The sequence below is a fragment of the Bactrocera oleae genome, chromosome 3 (assembly GCF_042242935.1).
Source record: "Bactrocera oleae isolate idBacOlea1 chromosome 3, idBacOlea1, whole genome shotgun sequence".
NCBI classification, from domain to species: Eukaryota; Metazoa; Arthropoda; class Insecta; order Diptera; family Tephritidae; genus Bactrocera; species Bactrocera oleae.
This window is the reverse complement of record NC_091537.1, coordinates 20,516,843-20,532,920: the sequence shown is the minus strand read 5'-3', so window position 1 is coordinate 20,532,920 and position 16,078 is coordinate 20,516,843. Positions and strand designations below refer to the sequence as shown.

Here is a 16,078-nt window from a genome sequence, read left to right as displayed (position 1 = left end):
CGTACATAAATTAGGCATATCACATGCCAACAGTCCACCGGTTAATATGCAGCGTTGCTGTTAAAAAAACTAGATTAGTTACTACATTTAAAGATATACACAAGTATTTGTAGATATGTACATATGCATGTATGTTTCACTAGAGCGTCACCGTAGATGCGACAATGGGTGGTTAAAGAGCGCCGTGAATCAGCAGCAGCAACAGCTTCAGCTACCAGTGTCAGCAACGGCATTATGAGCATCTCTGCCATAAAATATCTGCTTATAAACATACTCGTACATACAAACAAGCTATCATCGATGGCCACTTACAGTGAATATTCGCATTTCGTCAATTCGCATTTTTCAAGAGTCATCGCTGAGGTATGTATGCACACACACCTAAACATACATATATGTGTAGAAATTTTTTTGTGTTGGTATGTATTTAAGTATATTTGTGTGTTTGCTGGTATTTTTATTGGGCTGCTGCTGCTTTTGTTGCTGTTATTCACGCTTTTGCTTTCGATCGATGAATCGATTCGATATAAAATTGCTTTTAATTGCGTTGGCAATCGGAAAAAAGTTCATTTAGTTTATTGTTTTCTACTATTTTGTAGTTTATCACGGACAAACTGTGCATTGAAGCGCAAAGTTTGTCGCGGACAAGCATGAAGTTTACCATATGTGTGTATGTATGAGTAGTTTGAGTATTAATATTTACTAAAATATATGAAAAATGCACTAAGCTTGGAAAAAAAATAACAAAACAAAAAAGAAAATAAAAAACTTATATTAAAAAAGTATTAAAAAATATTTGAAAAAACTTTTTTTTTTATATTTAAAAATTATAAAAAACGAAATTTAAAAAAATTAAAGGAAATACTAAATAAAAATAAATTAAAGTACTAAAAAAAGATTTTAAAATTTTAACATACGCTCTGAAAAAATTGCTTAAAAATTAAAAAAATTATAAAAAATATGTTTATTAAAAAAAAAATTGGAAAAAACCTCAAAGCAACAACAACAAAAACACCGTAAGCACCAATTATTTGAGCAGTCGCTTCGCCTACGCCGTTGACAAAGCTTCACAGATAATGCTGAAAAATCTATTGTATACACCGTTAGCTAACTCATGGTATGCACCAATTGTGGTGTTTGTTTATATAAAAAAAAAAAATTCAGCAAAAACTTAAAAACACGACTGCGCACGGTACGCGGGCGCAGCGCGTTCATCACGAGTGCGACAAATGCGACATCACAAGAGACACAGGCAACAAACTGCATATAAATATGTCACAGCAACATTGTTGCATTACTATTGCCTTAACACATGGCCACAATAATTGCACAATAAATTTCAACGAAAACTATTTCCAAAATTAATTAAAAATTAATTTAAGTAAACCAACACTCTGCGTTGAGAATTCAAACTTCGCTGCGCGTTTAATCCAATCAATCGCTGCACGCATCCACACTTCTAATAGCAGAGCGCAACGCGTTACAATAACAATAAAGCAAATTGTAGAACAGCACATCCGACACAAATTCGAATTGAAATCTATAACGTACCGCCGTCAAGTACCGTCACTGATGGCGCACTTACATCGATTGCGCATCGAAACCGATCGAACGTATAAACCTGCAATATCCATACGACCATACAAGCTTGCCTACCGATAGACAGACATACCTACATATGTATATAAGTACGTGTTATACAAATATTCCCCACTGGTATTCACTTATGCCGGTGGTTGTTGGCTTTTGTGTTGTCGGCGTTTGTTATTTAGTTTGTTTTGGCGCTGTCGTTGCTTGATTGATGTCGCTGGAGCGCAACGTTACTTACTACGTATGGTGCTGTTTTGCTGCGCTCTGGCAATGCCGTTCGTGGTAATTGATCAATGAATAGCACACGGAGAGTGCGAGAGCGCTTACAAATACTGTCGCATGTTGGTCACATGAATGGAATGTTGTGGTTGCCAGATGACAAAAGCAAAATAATTTTTAATTTTAAGTTTTTATTTGTGCTTTAAAGTGAAAATCTTGAAATAATTGGTATTGAGTGTAAACTAACTAAGTTTTTTTGCTGCATTGCGTTAATCGTCACGATCACTTGACTAATATTTCAATTAAATAGAGCTCTCTCTTTATTTTGTGAGAGGTAAACAAGTAAAACCTTAATTTCGGTTGCAACGAAGCTATAATAACCTTCACATATCTGATCTGAACAATTTTTTCGGATATTGCACCATTATTTTTGATAATAAGTCATGCTAAATTTCTTGTAGATATCTCGTCAAATGAAAAAGTTTTTCATACAAGCACTTGATTCTGATCGCTCAGTTTGTATGGCAGCTATATGATATCTGTTGTTCCAACAAATGAGCAGCTTTTTAGGGAAAAAAAGATGTGAGCAAAATTTCACATCGATATCTCAAAAACTGACGAACTAGTTCATCTAGATATAGACAGACGGAGATGGTTAGATCAACTCAGCTCGTCCTGCTGATCATTTATTTATATATACTCTTCATAAGATCTCCGCTGTTTCCTTCTGAGTGTTACAAACTTCGTGGCCTTGTTCAGGGTATAAAAATACTGAATGCTTGCAGATCGTTTGGCTATTTTCTGTTGCCGGAAAATATACTTTAAAGAGATTATTTTGAGATATTCGGATTTTGTTTTCGTCCTGTGAACCATAGCTCAATGATTTCTGATCAATTATGTCTTATTTTTGGGAAGTGTTGATAATTTTTAAGATTATCAAATAGATTAGAATGCTTATAAGATCGTTTTCTTATTGAAACTTTGATTGTGAACTTTTCTTAGCTGAATTTTCGACATCACATCCCTTTTTCGGAAATTACACTCTCGAGTCGCGTAATCCTTTATTCATTCAGGTTTCAATTAAAAAATAATAATACATATATATATATATAATACTACATGTATTTATAAATTTAACACTTTTAATAAAAAGCACATTACACAAATTAAACAAATTTAAATTTTTCTCAGTTACGCAGATTTGCCTTATGAACTATGTGGCAACCTCACCTGCCTACTCTTTTCGTACATAACGAATCTTCTCTCGTAGTTTCTCTTAAATTTTGTGATATTTTTTTTTTTTGACTCTTCGATCAGCTGCTTATTGTGGGAGTGTGTTGTGAAAAGTTAAAACACATATGCTTACATATATACACGTCACTGCGCTTATTAATATATATGAATATATTTGATGTGATGACACACGTGTGCTGTTGCTGTTGTTAGTGTAGGTGAATATATAGATAAATGAACTGCAATCAAGCGCTGATATCACTCAATTCACTTTTATTTAAGGTCTTTTGTTTTAAGTTATTAGGGTGGCACTTAAAAATTGAATATTAAGTCTAATATTATACATATATGTATGTAAATATGGAATAATTATAGTTAGAGTTTTAACAAATTTAAGCTAATATTTGAAATTCGAAAAGCCTGTTCTTGTACCGATATATACTTACATGTATCTGATTACAACTTTATAAGAGAGATCAAATATTTTTGAAAGGTTTGAAGAAAAAAGTATATCTTCTTAAAAATCATACTCTCAAGATAGTTGAAATATCCTATTGTACTTTTGTGTTTAAACTTATTTCGTCTAGATGGCAACCAAGAGGAACCTCCTCTAGTAGTCTTGATCTTAATAATTAAAATTCGAAAAAAGGCCTTTTTAGGATATATAACACCTTATAGATAGAAATATTGCTTTTAAGCCACTGCTGGGCGGTTGTTACCTTGTGTGCTGGAGCAAAAGCTTGCTGCACCTTTCAAAACATCCTGCTGGTACACATTAGCTTCAGTTTTAATCCTTTTTCACAGAAGTGAAGAGCTGTAACGCCCTTACTGGAGACTCCTTTTACCAAACCATTACAGCACCTAGATGATGAACACGTAGAACTCTTGGAATAATATTTTTTGCGTCTTCCGAAGTTTTTGTGTAGATTTTGTCGTTTTTCTTATATAAAACTTAATTTTTTTATCTGTAAAAGATATACGTTTATGGCCCTTGAACGCGTGACACTGAAGAAGCCGTTGAGTCTAATTTGCTTCAAGCGCGTTGTCAGAAGATGAACAGTTGACCGAGGTAAGCTTTCGTGTGGATATCATCTCTTATATTGATCTGGTCGATTTATGTATTTCCTCTGACATAATTTTCTATTTTCTAAGTGGAATTTGTCCTCGCTATACGCGTAAAATTGTAACAGAATTTGTGGCAAAAAAAGTATAATTATGGCCGTTATTGTTGAAGAAATTACTTTATTTTCTTTTGCGAATTTATCTCCTAAAATTTCCTAGAAAAAGGGGCTTCCATCAAAAAATTTACTGAGATCAAAATATAAATATAAGATGACTATTAGTTTAGTGCTTTATTTGAAAAATGTTTTTGTTTTAAACAAAAAATTACCATTAGAATCATCGCCATACAATTTTCTTAATTAAATGCAAATATTTCCGAAACCTAAAACAAACCGATCTGAACAGGGTTAAATCGCCGAAATAACAGTCCTTGGTCTTATAAAAAAAGAGTCAATTTCGATTACGTAGAACCGGCTGTACCATATATACGCACGGCTCATCACTCCACATTTCCGCTATGGTCCGACGCCGTCGAAACAGCACATTTCCTGGGTCTCCCCTTAGGCAACTTCGTTGACAATCAACTTGAACCTTACTACCCAAGCGGGGACTATTTTTTACGGTATATAGCTACAATAATAGTAAATTCTAGTTTTTATGTATAATTATAATATTTCTATCAAGCCATAAAAAAATCAAATGATGTAAATATAAGAATTATAACAAGATAAATTATGGCAAAATGAAGTATAGATTTTAAAAGTCAATTTGATTTAACATAAAACACACATGCATATGTATGTACTATAATTGTTTATGTACCTTTTTCTTCTACTTAGAGGATTTTAGGGCTGCACCAAAGGAAAAAACGAAGCTTTTATTAATTACCAGCTCTTAATTTGCACTAAAATGGCTTTTATATGAATTAAATGTGCGAACATATGAAAATCACTTACTTGTCACACACACGCACGCACTTAAGTATATATTTATATTCGGAAATTTGTACGAATTTGCTTGTACGAATATGATTGTGTGCTCAGCAAAGATTTGTTAGAGCCAGCCGTTCCGAAAGGCATCTTCAAATTGCTCATAATTAATTGCCCTCTAACAGAGAACAAATGTTTGCATGCCTCTAATGATTTGCAAGCACCGTTCTTCATTCCCCATTGCCGACGCAAACGGTGCGATAGCATATTTTGGCACGCGAACGACACGAGCGCAGCAGCGCGAGGACGTGGCGCGCCGACAGGCGATGCTGGCGATGGTGGCAAAATTTAAGTGGTGAGGCCGTTATTTAGTGATTGATTTAATGCCCCGACAATTGTTGATTTAAAATTTAATAAAGTCATTCATTAAACATGGCAGCAGGAACTAATTAGCGGGAAAAATAAATAAATATGCTTACAGCGCACAACACAAACACCTACACACATACGAGATGTGTGAATGCGCGCATATGCAATTGCTGTTGTAGACAGCAGCGCGGGTTCGTCGTCAGCGGCCGCAACGTGTGGCTATGATTTTATATGCTTAATTTGCGCTTATCACGCGTTCAGTTGGCGATTAAGCGCAAAATCAACAGCAATTTTGGCGACGTTGTTTGCCGGCGCGTCGCGCATCACTAGTGTGGGCGTTTATTTTGAGGGCGTTGCGGTGCAACACAGAGGTGTTATTGCCGATGCGCGGCAGCGAACATGCTGCAAATTTCAATTAATTAAACGTGAAAACTACACAACAACAACATGCAGCAAAGTGCGCTGGGGGAAAAAACCCCCAACAACGCTACAACAACAATGCGAAAACAGCATTTGTGGCATTTAATTTGCCTGATTAAAATTTGCTATATGCAAAAAACACAGAGAAAGTTTGCGGCTGCAAAAGCCAACAAAAATACAATACAAGTATGCGTGTGCATATGTAGGTGCATAAAAAAATAGAATATATGTATATCTTTGTGTTTTTTCATAAAGTTGGCAGTTTGTCAATGCGCACTAAAGCGCTCAACATCCACATTTAATTTGGTTATTTCGAAAAGTGTTTCGCGAAAAGCGCTTATATATAAAGAAAAGTATCATATACGAGTACACTTGTATGTATCAATGCATGTATGTATATGTGTATGTACTATATATGCAATGATCTATTGAGCTGTTTTGAAAAGAATAATTCCTATAAACATAGACACTTGCCTATATTAATATACACACACATATATATGGGCATTCAAACATACATACACACATATATATATATTTTAAAAACATGGTTTTCTAAATTTCGCTTGGCGCTACTTAAATCTTTCGTTTATATTATTTTGGCCGTGAACGCAAATATATGTGACAGCTGGTATGGGTGCGCTAATGCGTGTGATGTCACAAGTGCGATTCACTTTTGCCGCAATTTGAAGAGATATATTAGTATTTAATTTACCGGTTGACAGCAAGATTTCAACGTTGATGTTTGCGAAATGTTTACACTTGAGATGCTAAGGTATATTTATACATATTTTTAGTTGTTCATGAATAAAATTGTTGGTCAACTTAAATTTTGATGGAATTGACAAATTTTTTCTGAAAATACCGGATTAGAGTAAATAAATACATGCCATTATATTGTATAACCAATAATAGCTTATATATTATATTTTTTTTTTAAATTCATAGTGCTCATCTTCAACTAAATTTCATTCGTTTCTTGCACAAGTAAGTGGCTGAGCAATATTTTATAACATTGCACTTATTTTTTATGATAGCTGATAACTCTACTCTCAAAATAGTTTAACAAAACAACTCTCTAAATACTTTCTTAAAAACTTTTTTACAAGCCATAAACTTGTTGTATAGTTTAAAGTATTTTTTTATTTACATTTATGCATAGGTGGCAACTCTTTTCAAAAAAAATCTAAAAATTCAAGATCTACCATTTATCTTTCCGTAGATTTTTGTGGATGCTTAATTTTGAAAACCAATTTGGAACACATTTTTGAATATTTTTAATTTCATTTTAATCCAAATTCATGATCTACTTGTTAATTTCTGATACGTTTTAATAACTCTTAATATGTGAATACCTTCCGAAATACTTTCACTTTAATATTATTCGATAGGTGGTAATCCTATTGGACAAATAATAAAAATTCAAAATCTCAATAAAATTTTCTGGTATGTTTTTCTAACTGCTCTATATTTGCGCAAATTTTGTAATATTTTTAATATCACTTTTTATATAGGTGGCAACTCTACTCGAAAATGTATGTAAATGCTTAAACTTTCTAAAAATATTCCATAGATTTTTCGAAACGTTTTGTGTTCGGACACATTTTGCAATATTTTCAGTTTAACTTTATAAATATGTCGCATCTCTTATAGAAAATTTAAATAGATTCGGGAACGCATAACTTTGAATGGTTTTTCGTAACAGCTCTATATTTGCACAGGTTTTCAGTTTAACTTGTTGAATAGATGGCAACTCTACTCAAAAATTGTGATAAATTCAGGATCTTCCTAATACATTTTGGTATTTTTTCCTACATTACGTTATTTTCAGTTTAACTTTTTAGATAGGTGGCAACTTTAATCAAAAATGCTAAATTCAGAACATTTCTTATATCTTATATTCCTAAGATACTTTTCATTATTTTCGTTCATTGATTTCCGTCTGGGGTTTGCTATAAGTTTATCGCTTAAAAAGGTTAGTCTTTGGAAAATAGATACTTGTTCGAACCTCAAAGAATTTTTAAACTTTTGAGTTTGAGAAACTTATTGATGATTTCATATTGAACATGGACCTTGATGTTGATGTTGACCGGGAAAGCGCCGTCCCCTAAAGCTTAATTACATATATACACAAGCACTGTTCTATATAAGCACACAAATTACAGTAATCACATTTACACACATTACATTTACAAAATTTACGAATACACGTATTTCCCTTATTTCCCATCAACACAGACCAATTTCCCAGCCGACCATTTCAAAGCAGCCACCGCAAATCCCACATTGCCACTCAATAAAAGAGTAAACATATTTTCCAAAGCGCTCACGTCTTCTTAAATTGTAATTATACACCGACTTACATGTGTTCGGGCACGAATACTTAAACGAATGTGTAATTACATATCTGGCCAGCAAGATTCCACATGCGCACGTTTCCCTTGTAAAGGTTATTTTGAAAAAGCACCGTTAAATAAATATGCAACAACTGCAACAGCAGCGATAACTATTACAATAACAATAATAATAAAACTGTAGTATTGGTCCTTGTAGTAACGGAAACACACGGAAGAAATAGAAATTCCGGCTAAAGGAAGTGAGAGAAAACGTTGTTGCATAATGATTGTTTTAAATGGCTGCGTAGGAGTATGGTAAATGCTTTCATATGTATACATGTAGTAGGGTGTATGAGGAAGTTTGCACGAGCTTTATATTTGAAGTGTTCTTAGATATTCGGTATTTTCGGTAAGTCTTGGGTTGTTGTTAAAAATTATTAATATTTTAAAGACTCTTGATAGTTTAACTCGAAAAGTTTTTACGCATTTTTTTAGAGATTAGGTTAGCTGAACAATGTTAAGTTAGATCTCGGGACGAAAACCGGACTGCGGAGAGGTTCACATCGGTGCTTTACAAAGCCAAAAAAAAAGAGAGATTAGTAGTGCATTTCGATGTTTCGAGTAGGATAAAAACTCATTCTTGCGTTCAAACTAAAAAAATATAATTTTTTGCCGTGATCTCAGACTTTGATATACATTTCTAAAACAAATTTAGTCTATATGGTATTCATATTTAAAATTTTTAAGCATACTTTTTTTTCTTCTATTAAACTCTTGTACCGAGAGTAGGCTTGGACCGAACAGTGGAAGATATACGTATTTATTTTCAACCTCAAAAATACTATTTTATGTTAGTCTTTCGAAGTAAACTGAAGTCGTTTGTTTACACAGATAAACCCGATACGATTGACGCTTCGGAAGAAAATATTCGGCGCGATATTGCTGACGCGAATATTGGTGGCTGGAATTTATTCGACACTTGCCCGAAAACATTTTTAAAACATAATACCAAACCCTTATCTTAATAATTAAGCTAAATTCTTTGCCACAACATTAAATTATATCGTTTTATTTCTTCTTCGAAAGCACATGTCTAAAAAAATACCCTTTATATGTATACATATGTATGTATATATATAATAGTGATCATTTGCGTGCAAACTTTCGTTCAACAACCGTTAGTGTGGTTAACTACAGCAATGTGGCACAAACTGCTCCTGTAAATATTATAGTTGCCTTGACTTTAGTGTTGCTTCAACTCTCCGGTGTTTCACTAACGGCGGTTGTTGGCCACTGTGAGTATTCGCACTGACTTCAGTATGTAAGTACATACATATATATTGTAGTATTCACAGTTGTAAAGTTGCTGGTCAATAACAATATTGGCATGTCAGTTAGCTCAGCTGCGCGATACTTGCAAACACCGGTTGAGTGGTGCTTGAAAAACACATACATACATGTCTCTATATTAATATCTATGCATACATGTGTGTACTTATAGATGTATTAACATATGTTCATTCTCTAGTACTAAAACTAAATATATGTAAATATGTGTGTAGCATACTTTTTGCCGCAGAAGACTACATGCAAGATTGTAAAAGATAAGTACTTGTTCCCGCTTTGAATCCTATCAACTCTAACCTTTCTCTGTAACAAGTGTATGATGCTAGGGTGTCTATTGTTTAATGTTTTAGTTTTAATGTACCTTCATACTCGTATGCGAACATTTGTACTCGTATGTACACTGTATGCTAATACTAGTTGATACTGCATGGATCGAATTTATGGAAAGTCGATACGAGTTCATCCATAAGTCCTTTTGACATAGCACATTTTCTCATTGACTGACATGGTGTCTTCTCAGGTCTTTCTTTTCTCAAGTCCTTTCCGGGTGGGAAATTTTCAAAAATAATTGTAAAAATCTAGCTATCGAAATTTCAAAAACTCTTCTATAAATCCGAAACATTTAAAAATTCTATACAGAAGAGTGTGCCAACATTTACGTTGGTATGAAACTTACATTTATTAACCGGCTGATCTAGTGGAAATGTTTTTTAAGGCTCAGTCCAGTTAAATTCTCAGCATGAATCACTTAATACCGATGGATCGCGTTGCATCTTACAATAGTCGTACCCTTGAGTTCAGGTCGGGTATGTCGCTTTCATTTTACACTATTCGGTGGCGTTAATAAGAAACAATATCTTATTTAGAGAACAGAACGAGTCGGAGCTGTTTTGTCTTCTTGCCATTTAATACTGGATGCCAGCTACAGGGAAGCTTGGCGAGCGCTATGCAACCATTCGTACTAGCGCAGTCGCACGATATTTCTGGCCTAAAGTATATTACAAGAGGTCTATTGACTTTCCTAGTTGTAGGAGTGTTAACTGGTCAGAACCCTTTTTTCGTCTACGCAGTAAGATTAGAAGTCTGACCAGATGCCAGTTTTAGATGCTGTTTGGTAGAAGACGACGTAGAAGTATCTGAATACATTACTTTTGACTGCCCCGCCAATGCCAGATCAAAGCTATACCATTTCGGATGTCGGGAATAGAAGTAAAACACATTAGCTGATTTCTGATGCGTTCAAGAGCTTTGTCGACCTAATTAAAGTTCTTTTTCTGGCTTCTCAAAGAACTGTATATACAAGCCACAGTGCGTTTCTCACCTTGAAGATCAGTCATAGAATCTTCCTGAGGAATAAAAAATTCATCAATTTGAGATTGATGAAATGACTTTGGATGACTCGAAAGTGACTGTTGGGAACGGTATTCGGGCAAAAACAAACACTGGCTATACTTTTAAAAACAAACAGCAACCAAAAACGATATCGATCGATGTTGAGTCATTATGTTTGCCCGAAAATGTATGAAAAAGATAAAGACGTTAAGAAAGCATACTACATACATACAGTGTTCCAATAAAGTCTTCGTACAACACCTAGTTAAAAGTTTATTATCAGCAACACTTTACAAAATTTTTTAAATATTTTTAATAAATATTTGTTTCTAAGGTTGCGAATCAAAGTTTTTAGTTTCAATCAAAAAATTCTCTGAACGTGTGCTATTAAAAATGGGATGAAAGGAGCAGAACATTCACTTCTCTAGACTTGACTATCCCTACCTTCATTTTGTAGGGGTATTTTCAAATTAAAATAACACATCAATAATCCTCGAACTAATGACAAGGACAAGACAGACATTCGCGTTGAACTCATCGTTATTACGCGCAAAGTAATCGGAAGTGTAATAGGCAGCGCTGTGAAAGTAAAATTAATTTTGTTGAGACAAATTTAAAAGGCTACCAAAACACTAAAAATCCTTTAGAAGGCGCTTCTTCCAATTGCCTTCAGTTTTAGCTTTATGTGGTAGCGATTGCGTCTGTCTGTTGTTCCATTGACAAACACACACTACATATGGAAAGTACGAGTATATCCACGAACGCATGCTCACAATGTATCTCTATATAGACATCCTTATCAAAATATGTTACTACTTGTACGTGGCTGTTTTCATGGCAGCGAATACTTTCGAACTTATTGCTACTCGTTGGCTACTGCAGTTGTTATTGCTTTTTTTGTTTGTGTTAGCCTTTGGCATTCGGCATATCAGTGATACTTGGGAATGTTTATTGGAATCGTTTCACAGATAAACACGAACTCAAGGCTTTAGCTGCGAAATTGCCGAACATTGCGCAAAGGCGGAAGGCAAAACCGGTTTATTGCTAAGAAATGATATTGAATGTTCTCTCATGTTGACTGTTACGACTGTAAAATATTTCGGCATATTTTAACGAGCTTTTAAATACACACACATACATACATGTATGCAAAGTAAATGCGAAATATGAAAACTAATTTCGAACAGTTGCAAAGTATGAAAAGTTACAAAAATAAATTGTACATAGATACATACTTATATCTGTGTAACTAAGTTTTGACTACTTATTAGAGTTTTCATTTAGCGTTTGTCTTAGACTAACGGTAGTTTCATTTTTTAAACAGAAATAAGTACATATGTAGCCGGTTTTTGAGGGTTTGAGCAAAGTTTGGATCTGTTTAAACTACCCTCAATACCGACACATTCTGGCTAAAGTGGGCAGATCCCTCGCTTTGATTGAAGGCTTAAAGATTCTAAAACATTGTGATTAAGTGCTCTGTTTATTAGCGGGTATTGGTAAAAAGCAGATCCTATATAAATATTCTATTGAAAATGCCTATAATGTCACATAAGACCACGGTAAACGAACTAAGTATCAACTCCGATCTCTTAATGCGAATAGTACTTGCAAAATGGAACTTGTTGTTTGGAATAGTATTATAATATCCCTCTTTCAAGTTCGAATTCAAGCGATTTTTAAACACTCGCTGATTGCCCCGACGAAAAACGAAACAACTGAATAAACTGTTATGTCTATTATGCATGAGTGCTTGTAAGGACCTTGTTATTACATATACCAAAATATAGCTGGTTAATTTTTAAATAGGCTTTCCCAAATAGACTTCCAGAAACGTAAGTAATGATAACAGACCTCGCTAGGTATGAAACCGATTTCGTTGCACCTTAAAAAAATATTCCAAGATATGTGAGAAATCATTATATTTATGAAATATGGAAGGTATGCTTTCTGAACCCTCGATGCACACACTACCCGAAGGTTTAACATTGGATCGGGTAATTATTTCGTCGACAGTCAAGATACGCATTCTTCTGAGCACAGTTTAAAATGTGCGTTAAGTAACGTTTGGAACGTACAACAGCTGCAATAGCAATAAAGAGTCGTAAAAGTTCTAATTCTAATCACTATGTCCTGGAACCCATTGCAGATTTATTGTGAAATAGGATGTTAGATCCAGCGATCAAGGCATTCTTTCACTATCTTTAATGAAACTCTTAGAGACAATAGAGATTTCAAAGCCGCTTGGCTATTGGTATATATAAATATATTTCTTGATTTGAGCACATTTTTTCTCAGAACAAGAAAGCTTTCTTTCATCGCTGTGATCCCCGCTTGAAAGACATATCTGATCTGGTAGATGGAAAGTGATTTTGGTACCTAATTTTGTTCAAAACACAGCACATCCCACTCGGTTAGCTAGTTTGGATCCATCCGTATAAATGCTTATGCCTGTATTCCTGTCCACCTCACCCCTTTCTCACTCTTCTCTGGAAGGGAGGGCAATATTGGTAACTAATTTTAGTTTAATTCTATAAGCTGTGGTTATGGGTAATAACGGGAACTTACGAAGTTACTTAGAATGCAACTCATTCCTAGCGATAGCATACACTAGCTGCTTTCCATACCAATATACCGTATGTCATAATCGGCCTTACAAATACTGTGTAGAGTCAATGAGCTACACGAGGCGTTAATCTCTATTTGGACCTCAATATCCTTTCACACGCATAAAGTGTTGCAGCTGCTTTCTTTACCCTAGCGTTTAAGTCTGTTCAGAGGAAAGGTAAAAGGGAGAGAGATGGTTGGAATGAATACAGAACAACTATCGATTATTTGATGATAGATGAAAAACCACAAACCTCATTTTGCTACTTTTTTTCTTTGATAACATATTTTAGAAAATGAGTTTAACCGACAAGTTTTTTTAAGCATGATGATATTAATCAGCAACACTACTGCCATTTTCTTGAATAAAATTATAATTTAATGAACTTATTTTATATTTAAGAAGCATTTGAATCAATTTCGAGAATTATTATTAAAAATTAGCAACAGTAGTCAGAAAGAAATTTTGGATAAATTTCATCATGTCGATTCTTTAATAATGCGTATAAGAGACCTTAGGTCAAAGTTTTACAGAGAACAATCATACGATAAAAAATAGTTCATAAGTTTCCCACATCTTAATTTTTTTTTAGATTTTTAATAAATAATTCCCATTAAAGACTGTTTATAGAGAAAACCAATTGAAATTGATGCCAGACATAGCTCAGTATTTAATACTTTGATCGTTTTGGAAAATAAAACAATAAATATCATATACAACTTACCATTTCTATTTTCGCTATCAGCCGGCTTCATTTGAATAGGATGATGCATCTGCAAAACAAAAAACGAAAGGAAAAAAATGCAATAGAAAATGATTTAATCAATACGCAAATGTAAATGCAAACTTTACAAAGGTTTAGCATAGATTGGCATGAAGAAAAAAAAATAACAACAGCAACAAAACAGAGCAATGATATAACAGTAACAACACCATTCTTTCATTTTCCACATTCATGCAACCATTGACTGCCGGACGAACGCTCCGAATACAAACAGAAACTCAATAACAACGCCAATTGTATGCTCTAAGCCAGCTTCCCCCTCCATTTCTTTGCGCATTCTCATAAAAGGTGTACAACGTGAAGAGCACAATTGGCCAAAGTAGTCGATCAGTTCGGCATTTTGAAAGGCTTTTGATTACTTTTTCATCCACTACTTTTTCTACTTACCAAGCGATGCACTGTCTAACAGCGCTGCATGTTTGTGGACTCTTGATGAAAATAGCTGTATGTATTAGTCAGAAACTGTTTGCTATAGTGGTGTGCGATATGTTATCGATTGACTGGTGGCGCTTATCGATAATGACAAATATATATTTTTGGAATAAAATATTTATTTAAGAAAATTAGGTTAAATGAAGTGTAATAATAAAACTTAATAAGTAAAAATATTCCTGTTTTGAATCGTTTATTCAAAAATATTGTTTATATTGTTACCAATATTGAAGATCAAAAATGATATGCTATTCAATACCTGTCTCTGGAAAATGGCTGTCTGCAGTGGTCAGAACCTGTTCGAAGTGTGTGATATCTAATGATAAGCGGTATATATCGATAATGCAGAAAAAGGTTTGGTAAAAAAAGGGAAAATAAGATTTTGTTTATAATATTAAAAATTAATAAATAAAGGTATATTATTATTTTTTCTATATTTATTCAACGTCAAAGGGGATATGTTATCGAAAGTGAGGGTATGTATCGATAGTGAGTAATGAATATTCGTAATAAAAAATTCGAGTTTTTCTACAAATGTTCAAAGTCAAAAGATTGGTGCTATCGAATATTATCGAAAGTGTCTATTGTAAATCGATAACGGCAAGCAAAAACTATCGTAGATTTTTTATAAATATTAACTGTCAATGTTAATTTCGAATTTTTCTACAAACATGCGAAGTCGAAAGAGATGTGTTATCGAAAGTTATCGAAAATGGTGATACATATCGATATTTTCTTGTGGAGAAAAGCTTAGATTTTCTGAAAATATTCAATGCCAATAGCCGATTGGATATTAAAATTTCAAAAGACGAATTTTTTCATAAGCATTTTGATGACTTCGGAATCTATTATATAAAGCCCGTTTAAGGTAACGTAATACCGTATATTAAAACTTTAGTATTTTTCTCGGTATTTTGATCCCATATATATTGCAAATTCTTTTGGTCTCTTCCATAAAATATATGTGCTCGTTATAGGACATTTATCGAACATTGCTATAAAAATGTCTCAGTAGATAGTAAATATTTCAAGTGAAATTATGAGTAATTTTTTGATTACGAAAAACTATCTTTCGGGTCTAGTATCTTTCAATTTTTGTATGAATAAAAATATTTTGTAATTCTTTCTGGTTATTTCCTAACAAATGAACGCCAATGTCCCATACGGAGTCGCGCGCAACAATTTTCTTCCACTAATCGCTGGTAGAAAAAGCCGCCCATCTCTAGTCTATAGTGTATCGAATAGTACATGTGTGGCAACATATGCATTCGTTTGAGGCTATGCCTCGTACAGCACACTAAAGGAGTCGGCATGTATGAAAGTGTGTATGCACTACTACTTTTGTTTCGTAAGGACTGCTTTTATCTATTGGTGTTGCTCTATTTGAAGTAACAAATGGCTGATTACTTTACAATACAAA

At 33.8% G+C, this 16,078-nt stretch overlaps 1 protein-coding gene across 5 annotated transcripts in view; it reads right to left on the bottom strand.

Moving 5' to 3' along the window:
- Positions 1-16,078, bottom strand: part of LOC106623627 (CUGBP Elav-like family member 2) — a 152,621-nt gene that overhangs the window by 82,104 nt on the left and 54,439 nt on the right. For 4 of the 5 annotated variants that reach the window (XM_070106207.1, XM_036366783.2, XM_036366784.2 and 1 more), the window contains exon 5: positions 14,167-14,215. In XM_070106207.1, coding sequence (XP_069962308.1) covers positions 14,167-14,215 — 49 coding nt within the window. Of the gene's footprint in view, positions 1-1,391; positions 1,601-14,166; positions 14,216-16,078 lie in introns of those variants that run through there. The other variant, XM_036366785.2, reaches the window with a different exon arrangement.